Source organism: Sinohyriopsis cumingii, chromosome 12 (assembly GCF_028554795.1).
Source record: "Sinohyriopsis cumingii isolate HCF-2022 chromosome 12, ASM2855479v2, whole genome shotgun sequence".
Classification (NCBI taxonomy): domain Eukaryota; kingdom Metazoa; phylum Mollusca; class Bivalvia; order Unionida; family Unionidae; genus Sinohyriopsis; species Sinohyriopsis cumingii.
Window position 1 is genome coordinate 97,143,312 of NC_142972.1, and position 10,331 is coordinate 97,153,642.

Consider the following 10,331-nt stretch of genomic DNA (forward strand, 5'->3'; position numbering starts at 1 on the left):
GACTTATATTTTTAACATATTCAGGTTTTAACAAATCATGTCTAAATGAATAACTTGCAGCAGCAAATGAACAAAACTCCCCTATATTCTTTTTACTTTTTAACTGCAATTGTTGTTATTTCTTGTGCAAAACCGTCAGTATATATTTCAGTAAAATTAGTGTCCGTTTTATGTTCTTTTTGACCAACATCTTAACCGTGGCAGGGTCGTCAATGTCAACATCTTGTGGTTGGGGTTGGGGTAGAGCGGCAGGTTGCTTTGCAAATTGCTCATCTGTTTGTTTGGAAGGTGGAAGATGACTTTCAGTAGCTGTTGCAATTCGTTCAGTAACTTTAGGAACATGTTTAAATAACTTTTTTGTACCTTTTGCGTATTCAACTTGTTCGTGCTGCCTTGTTTGTATTTTTTCTCTAACAGAATCTCTCACAGGGATAAATTTCTTAATTGCTTTTTGTCGCTCTCGAGCTAACCGGGCAATATAAGATTCCAGATGAATCCTTATTAATATAACACTTTTTAATTAATAGCAGCAGACAGGGACCTTTCTTAACTTGACAGCAACGCGATCTCATATTTTTCTTGCGATTTTTCGCGATCAGAAAAACCTAGGCCTGGGTAAGTAAGTTAGAGTTTCGTCTCATACCAGGTACTGAGACAATCGCGATTTTTTTATTTTTTATTTTGTTTCTTTGCTATTTACACGAAGGCTTATTTTGCGAAAAGGAGTGTGAGCCAATTAGAGGCTTTGACCTTCTCCGCTGCTGACAGTGTTGCCGCTATACGATATCAGTATAATGCTACTTTACATATCACGATAAATACTTGACTACCATAACAATGGCCATTAATCATTTGAGCATAGGTGGGCAAAATACGATCCCAAAGACAGATTCGGCCCGTAAACTGGTTTATTCGACAATTTATATCATAGCGCGTGGCTTTAAAAATCAACATCTGGCCCATACCTGCATTGGAATAAATATTGCAGTTTATTTCATTCACTAAGCAAATAATAACGCGACAAAGTTTAAGAGATGAAATATGCGTTATAAAATAATATCCAAATGTAATAACTTCATTATTTTGGAATCATAATAAATTTGTAAACGTTTAAAATCAGTTTATTTAGTTCTAACGTTGTATTGAGCATGCCAACCTTTTATTCTGATTCTACTTAAAGGATGCAAATTCAGAAAACAATATCTACTCGATCGGGACACTATTAATTGTATTTTCCTAGCAAAGGTGAGTAACCCTGCATGATATTGCTCTTGAATATACTTTTAATTGGTAGACCTAATTATAAAGGGACACTACTACAGTTTTAAATGCTTATAAAGGTGTACAACTCGTAATGCTTAATATATATCGAGTTACACTTTTAAACATTGAAGATTGTGAGAGTTTCGGATTGATGCTCAATCCACTGTTCGCATGTAGCTTTTAATATTGAATATAGTGTTTCACTTAGTCCATTTACAATACAGATTTGCATTGTGTTTGCATGTTAAGGTCAACAAGATTGTTGGGGCATGTTTTATGCTTATGAACTCTTAATGTCGTCAAACATATATAACATTGTTGTTGTAGGGTTCAACGCCATTTTTCAGCACACGATAGGCTGTACATGGTGGCCAGTATTAATGGTTTAGGAAGAACCCGGGAAAACACCGGAAAGAACCACCGACCCTCGAGAAGCTACTGGCAAGCTTTCTCACATACCCACATTGGCCGAATCCCAGACTCGAACCTACGCAGACAGAGGTGAGATGACAGTGATCCATAACGGAGAGCGCTTTAGACCACTCGGCCACTCGGGGCCCCTATATAACATCTTAACACACACACACACACACACACACACACACACATATATATACCGCTTTGTATTGTTACCATGACTGATCGTTGTTGTTAGGAATGACAGGGTATGATTCACGGAGCCTGGTGCTGAAAAATTGATTTTGGGATTGATATAATTATGCACTTGGTGTTTTAGTATTTTGTATCAACACGAGACTATATATCAGATAACTCTTATGAATAATATACAACAAACATGCTTGAAGATATTACGATTTATTGAAAACCTGCCACTACAAGAACGTGATGTTCTGGTCAGTTAACATTGCCACATCTTAGTCATAATTCATTTGTAGCATACCAGTGAATGTTGTAAAGTTGTTTCCATGAATGGTTTCGACACCGACAATTGCATAGTAGGCCATAACATAGACTACTTGGCTTTTGTCTAGTACTGTCACCACAGTCACTGACCCTGACTTGTGCCGGTTGACCTGGATCTCACCTTGATACACTCTACCAATTTCAATATCGCCTTTCATCACTTGACAGTGTACAGTTTGCCCCGGTAGACTAATAACAGTGACGGAGAACAGGTAAAGACCTCGATAGGGTGCTGTGAATTTGCCTGTCAGTGGGTCATAGGAGTTACCTTCGTTGACCAGGACTTTATCAAAACGTACTACCTCTCTTGCGGCGTGCATGTGATCTTCAGACATTTGGGCTGTAAAAGCGACGCCATTCTTTTTCAAACAATGAGCCTGACAGAGATCTGAAAATATTAATACGATCGTTATTATAATTACAGCAAAAGGTCAAAATCCGTTGTTGTTATGGAGCAGACAATTATTAATATCTTCATTTTTCCCATTAACAGGTGCAGAAATAAAAGTACAAATTAAAAATGCAGGTTGCTGGTTGAAATATTGTCATGTGTTATTTTCAAAATTAATCATTTTGTTGTGGTCTTTTTCGCTGTTCCAATTGAATGTAAGTTCACTCACCAAAACGTACCAGTTTGGTAAGTATCACTACAGTTAACACAGAGTTTATGGTAGAGAGTCGAGGATGTTCCAGTTGGTTTCATGATGTATAGTGCCAAATAAATTGTATTTGTATACATTGCTGTTTATGCCATTTGTTTGCACTTTTATTGAATATATGCATGCATTCTAGGAAGCAACATCATGGAGATTTGCGACTTTGAAGTTTCGATGTTGTAATTCCTGCATTTACATGTAATTCGGCCTGAATTAGTTCCGTTATTTTAGCATGAGGTAGCGATACATGTATGAATTTTCGTTTCCGAATCCGCTTATTTTGTGGTATAAGAATAATAAATTCCTTTCCTAATTGAATAAATGCGCCAAGATAAAAGTTTTCATTATTTATGTCAACTACCATAGCTCATAGTTTTCTTAATTTCGCTTTCTTTCGGTACAATAATTATTTTTTATTCTTAATAACATGCCACATATTAGGTTGGGACACCACATAAATATATGAATAAACACAAATTGAATCAATTAGACATTGAATGAATTAAACAGATAATTAAATTCATTGATTTAAAAAAATACAATTACAAGTCCAACAAAGAAATGTAATGAACTGACGACTCACAAGGTATAAATCATTGTATTCGCACTCTAGAAATGATATTATACATTTTATGCACAAGGAGATATTTGAGAAGAATAACACATATCTTGACCAAATTTCAGTTATTTTCAACATGTTCATTCAAAGCAAAGCCGTTAACTTTACAGCGAAGTGTTTTATGCAGCAACATTAATAAGTGAGAGAAAATGAAACTACATATAACGAACGTTTTGTGACTCCCAAAATTGATATGAACCTATATTTCATTTTGATCTACTTTCTATAATGACTTCATAATAGTACTAGTCATTGTTATGTATCATAAATTGCGAAAGAGAAATATTTCTTCCCAAATATTATTTGTATCATAAAATATCCATGTCTAAGACTTTTGTAAAACACTATAATTTAATAGATGTTTCCTGTCTCATTTTAAGATGAAGAAAGTAATCATATTTCCCATAATCACGTGATGATATATGTAGAGAGAAATAAAGCAAGAATCAATGCTACTCCTGTGTAAATCTCTGACAGCATATTAGAGTTCGGTCTTGTTTGTATTGACCATTTGTTGAATTTCAAACATCCTCAAAACGTTAAAAATGTATGAGCTTGTTCTAATTGTCGTTAAATGATTTGTGTTTTCTGTTCATTTATTATGAAAAGGTTCGAGCTGTAATGAGCTTTTCGTCTTCACAATATCTCAGGGAAAACATTTTTGTTTTGTATTATTTATTTAAAGGAAAACTGTCCAAGCCGAAACGTTAGAACTAGTGAGAGCATTTTGTTTTCTCCATCAGTTGTCACTCCGTCGACTGATCCGAAATATGTAATACATTTTGCTGACGTGCGAGAGGTGACAGGTGTCGATACTATTAGGTACATAGAGGAGATGTGTTCCTTAAGATATGAGGAAGCAATATTATTACTTGAAGATAAATAGAGAAATAAATTCCCAAGTATATATAATTCTCAAAGCGTTGTGCATGAATTGAATCAAGTACAATTTCAACTGTTCAACTACCATGCGTAAAATCAATGTTTATAACGTTTAACGAATGAAAAAATAATATTACTTTTCTGAAAGCTTAAAGTTGCCATAGGAAATATTTTATATTAACAGTTTGAATATTATCATATCAAGCTATACTGACAAAATTAATGAAAAGATAATTGATATTGTTAATCTAATGCTGAGTTTTCCTTATAACAAGATACATCAATGCTTTAGACACTTACATCATGTATGCTGACATTACGGAATATGAGAAACCAATTTATGTTTTACAGAGAATAACGTGGCAAAATTTACAGTTTGAAAAGAATAATCATTGTTGTAAAGTGAGATGTTGTTTGATTACACACCTACGCTTGAGCCATTCATTATCATTTATAGGAACTCCATACATACATACATATGCACATACGCTTGACATACACATATGTTTATACGACCCTTACAGTTCGGTTGAATGACAATATTATTTATATATTGTGGAACAATTAGGCAGGATGGCAAAGTTTAAGTCCTTTAATTATTCTGAACCTAAAGACTATCTAATATTAAATTCTACTTACACATTAGACAAATATATCAAATATAAATTTCTATATAGAACGGTTTACGTTAATCGAGCGGATTTAGTTATAGCTCATATTGTAGCTTACAAAACACTATAAAAAAGTTAATAAATTTCAACAATTATAAATGTCTTTTCAACAGTGTCAAAGCAACAATATGGGATGAAATACACCATCGCTGTAACAAAATATTGAAGAGACAGAGAGAGAGAGAGAGAGAGACAGAGAGAGTAGAGATACAAAATAACGTTTGATGAAGCTAAATAATTCCATCACTCAAAAAAAAAATGCATTGCTTGAGAGAGAACGTACCTAGTATTGTTCCATTCACTCATTAATGAAGCGTCTATTTACAAAAAAAAAAGTAATCGGACTTTTTAAACTAGAACGTTTGAAGCATTTTACTGAAAAAGAAATCAATACATTACAAAACCTTATTGATGGTTGCAATAATCACATTATCGACCTAAAGACACGTCGCCAATTGATGCAAGCAAGAAAATAAATCTAAAATGTGAATTAATATTTGGAGATCTTTCAACATAAGTCCATGGAGCTAATAGAATTAACATAAGTTAAAATATCTGGATTTTAGTATATAGAATATATAGGGTATACGTAATTTTCCTAAGTTAATACTAGATATATTCCATCGCATTGTACAAAACACGTGATAGTTTAATGAGTGGCGTTTTTGTACATCAAGGTGAAATATATTAGGTGTTAATGTGGGAAAATAAAATCTTATTTTTGTTATATAAAACACTAGTTCCATCTTTGAAGGTTAAAAGATTAAACTCACCCTACGACATAACATATTCTCCCCATTACTTTTTGCTAATTCGCCTTACTTACATATGATGGGGATATAACTATATGCGACTGAAGAAAGCTGTATGATTGGGTTGTCCTACTATACAGAAGTACATTACATTTGTGTCATTCGACCCCATCTCAAAACGATGCAATTCAAAGTCAGCAATGCGGGATTGTCGTTGTTGTCAAGGTGTAAAGGGGGATAACTTCAGAGAGACGCTCACAGCATCTGTTCAGATTTATTTACTAATGTTTGACTTCCGTGCCCGTAATGCAAAGCAGTTCTATTTATTTGTTCCAGCTCAAACACATGTATTCTTACAGATACAACCTTTACAGATACACACAATGACATGATGAGACATTTTATATTTTCACATGTGAAAAGGTAAGGATATATTCTTCAAATGTGAAGAAATAACAATATTATTTTCACATTTATAACATGGCTTAATACGATAAGACAATTATTTCGCCAACAAGTTCCTATATTTCACACATAGCATATAATAGAGATGTATATTATTGCATACGGCTATCATCCTAATTTCACGAAAAGATTATTAACATCGGAGATATTAACTTGGAGTTCCACTGGTATATACATTAGAAGACGTAAAAGGAAATAGTAAAAATGAAACATTGTGCAAGGGACGTATTTATATGTGATAAGGAAATGATATATTCGGGACTGAGAAAATTTTAAATATAAAATGAAAATGAAATATATATGTGGCGGTACAAATGAAAGGAAGTAATGAGTGGTGAATATTTCGGTATTTGGGAACCAGACATAATGTCACTAAGGTAGCCTTGATTAATAGTTATTAAAATCATAGTATTGTTAAAATTGTAAAGTTTATAATACATAATATAAACCAAGTGCATGTTCTCAATGTTGCCACATTAACTGAATGGGTCCTAAAATAACAAAATGTCAAAAGACAATGGAACTACTGTATTACTCTTCTTTTGTTTCTCTGCATCTGAAGCATAGTAATACATCTTTTCTGATAATGTTTTTTTTAGATGTGGTCCATTATCCCAACCTATTTATTTAATAAAAGTTAGACAATAGTTGATACAGACAATAAAAGATATAAAGAACTGAAATCATCTGATAAAGTTCCCTAGGTTAAAATAGATGACATTAATAAGGTGTAAGCCATCTGGGTGCAAATACTGGTCTTAAATAATGTATCAGCTGTTGTTCTTAATTGTAATACTAATGCAGCTTCACCACGTCTATTTCTTTCTGCTTGTGGAGCGAATCTGCATATATGTTGTTGATGAATATTCGGAATCGCTATGGACTTTAAATAATCCGGTTAGATCAAATAATTACAAGTTCAGTGAGCAGTTACATTTTGTTTCCAATATGGTCACTTTAATTATGACGACATAGAGGGATATTCTACAGGGTTTACAATCAACCATCCCTCTAGGTGTCATAGTCTAAAATGTCAAATTACATTAACTGCGATTAAGTCGTATGCGTTTTATATAATGATCGTCTTAGGAATGTTTAAAGAAAATGTCAGATACAATATGTTCCACATTTTCAACACTACAACTGTCTCAGCACAAAATAACACATATATTTGTACACATACAACCTTTCTGCAAATTAACCGCATATCTATATTTTTAAATAAATAAGTGTCATTCCAAATATACAATATATGTCAGTTTTTGCATATAAAATCGTTTCTGGCAAGTTCAGACTACTATATGCCAATCAGGAAGTTGTCACACTCAATCAGTCCTCTTTGTGTACATTTCTCGACTTTAAATATCAAGGTTTTGCATTTTAAAACAGGTAATGAAGACATGATTGATGTTTGTCAACGGCTGTAAAGATATTTTGGAAAAGAATGCATATTATATATTTTATAATTTTTTTCTGTTTTTCTTTTTACGAATGTCAAGGAAATTTTGAGTGTGTTGTTATCACAAGTATCAGCTGCGTGGTCTAAATTCGTTGTTCGTGCCATATTACCATCAGACATCTTTGATTTGACATAATGATATACATATTTGGTGTAGTTCCATGTTTGAGAGATTTAGTATGGTGGTCCACCACGACGCCTTCCTTTAGTGCTGTTTCAGTTTTATACTGCTACGAAACAAAGAGTAATGTGAATACAGAACAAATTTCTACGAAAATTAATTCTCTAACAATATGTTTAGGTTTTCTTCTATAAACTTTAATACCAACTTTGAAATTAATTCAAGAGTTTACCGCATGAAACGCAAACACGTCTCTGGAATGTCTTTTTATAACCTGCATATGGAAATCGACAATGATGAGCTATATAAACTCCAAACAAAATGACAAGTAGAAATTTCAGAAGATATTATTTAGTTTTAATACAGTGGATCTTACAAATCATATGAATGGACTTATTTACGGACGAGCTGGCGAGGGTAATACTGAGTGTAAACATGTAATCGTTACAAATGAAGATAAGATATAATTACAAATACAGTAGATGCAAGAAATATTGGTAATAGTTGAGGAGAGAACTACATCCTGAACACTCACAAGCAAAAGAGAAAGCTGAAAATAATACGATTTATGTTATCACGAAGATTATGTTTGCTCCCAATGTAATTGTCTGTTTTAAAAAACAGTATTGCTGAAACCAGTGGAAATAAATTTTGAAATGATGAAACGTATCATAAAAGAGGTTATATAACATAACGATCTTTGAGAAATACATATGTATATTCTGATACATGATTTTATTGATGCCCTCAATCATACCTTTTTTGAAAATTAGTTTCATTTTCATTTCTTAGGATATTGCATGTCCTCGTTGTACTAGAGTCCCTAGAGTCTCCACGATTAATTGTTTTATTGGGTTTATTTGTAATTTATTTGTGAACCAATTTTTAAATTAGATGGCTTCACGTGTTTTGAAATTGGATAGCGTGGAAACCGCGCAAATATTGTCAATTTACGCTCTTTTGTATGTATGTATGTATGTATGTATGCATGCATGCATGTATGTATGTATGTATGTATGTATGTATATGTATATATATATATATATATATATATATATATATATATATATATATATATATATATATATATATATATGTGTGTGTGTGTGTGTGTGTGTGTGTGTGTAAGAGAGAAACCTCAATAATAAGTGAACTAACACTTAGCAATCCACGTCACCTAAGGAAATACAATAATACAGCGATCGTCTTATGATTATCGCAAGGTTTACGGTCCTGTTCAGGAATACAAATTAACTGCAATTAGGTGAAAGTGCTCCAACTGTCTGTGTCTGAACCACGGACTAGTAACGTTTTTCTTTATTTTCATTTTACAAGATAATGTAAATCTCTTGTGTCTATGATGGATGTACCTTTGTCGACAGTCACCATGGTTTGGTAAATACATGTATGCCTATGTCCACAGTCTCCTTTTTTCAATAATTCAATGCATTCGTATCTTGTATTTATAGACATAACTGTTCGTGTCGTGTTATCATCTTCCAGTATTGCATTTTTAGTTTTAAGTTTTATACAGATGATCAATGTAAATGTGTGCGTTAAATATTAAATGTTATAAAATCATTACCAGAAATAGAAATGTAAATAACACAATAATCTTTTCTTCAAAAATTTGATTTTATGATTTGTTTGGAATATGTTTGTGTCAGTAAGAATCTCTATTTAATAGGGTGAATTGTGAACATTTGTAAACCTCACATGCTTTGCGAAATTTCATATTCTTTAGAATGCATCCAACACCACAGTTCTCAATGCACATCCTGTTGTTACAAATGTACTGGTAAAAGCTCTCTTTTATTTCGCTACAGGAAACAGGGTGGAGGAAGTATGCATACTACTTCTAGATGAACAAGTATTACTGAATGATCATTGAATGCAAGATAAAACGTAGAAAAGGTGTACCTTGATTTTCACGAGTTTCACATCTCCTTTTCCGGTCCTTTAGCATCAGCATCTCTACGTCACTCTCTAAGAGAAATCTCTTGGCCTTTTCCTCCGACAGACGGGCCATGACTGCTTCCAAGTTGACCTTCCCCGTATCATCCATAAAACCTAATCCACAAAGGGTTGCAAGAAATGCAAGTTCTCCTATGATATGCATCGGTTAAACGCTAGAATGAAAGTACTGCAGGTATGCCTTGACAAACGAAGACATGGTAATAACATGAATATTCATGAGCAGTTTTGACTGGTACACGATTATTATAATTTTCATATACACCAAAATGCAGTATGTGTTTGAATGCTTGAGCTAAATATCGATGTAAACTATATATCTAAATCGGCTGGAGTCATTATCGATTACAATTTCATTGCTGAAAGAATGTATAACTTGTTCAGGATTTTTCAAGAGTTATAATATAACAAGCAGTGGGTCCTTCACAAAACAATCAAGCAGTAATATAATTGTTTTCATTGTTATTTTTAATCTTTAGTATTTGTATTTATTACTTTTTATTTGTGTAAATTTATTACCATATACATATCTGAATTCTGTGTTT

At 32.9% G+C, this 10,331-nt stretch overlaps 1 protein-coding gene across 1 annotated transcript; it reads right to left on the bottom strand.

Moving 5' to 3' along the window:
• Positions 1-2,063: 2,063 nt before the first annotated feature.
• On the bottom strand, positions 2,064-9,913 carry LOC149787048 (complement C1q-like protein 2). The gene is made up of 2 exons (XM_089978332.1): positions 9,733-9,913; positions 2,064-2,575 (listed from the first exon to the last, which is right to left on the bottom strand). Exons 1-2 carry the CDS (start codon positions 9,875-9,877, stop codon positions 2,139-2,141), a joined length of 582 nt encoding a protein of 193 aa, XP_089834458.1. The 5' UTR covers positions 9,878-9,913; the 3' UTR covers positions 2,064-2,138.
• Between the last annotated feature and the right edge of the window lie 418 nt (positions 9,914-10,331).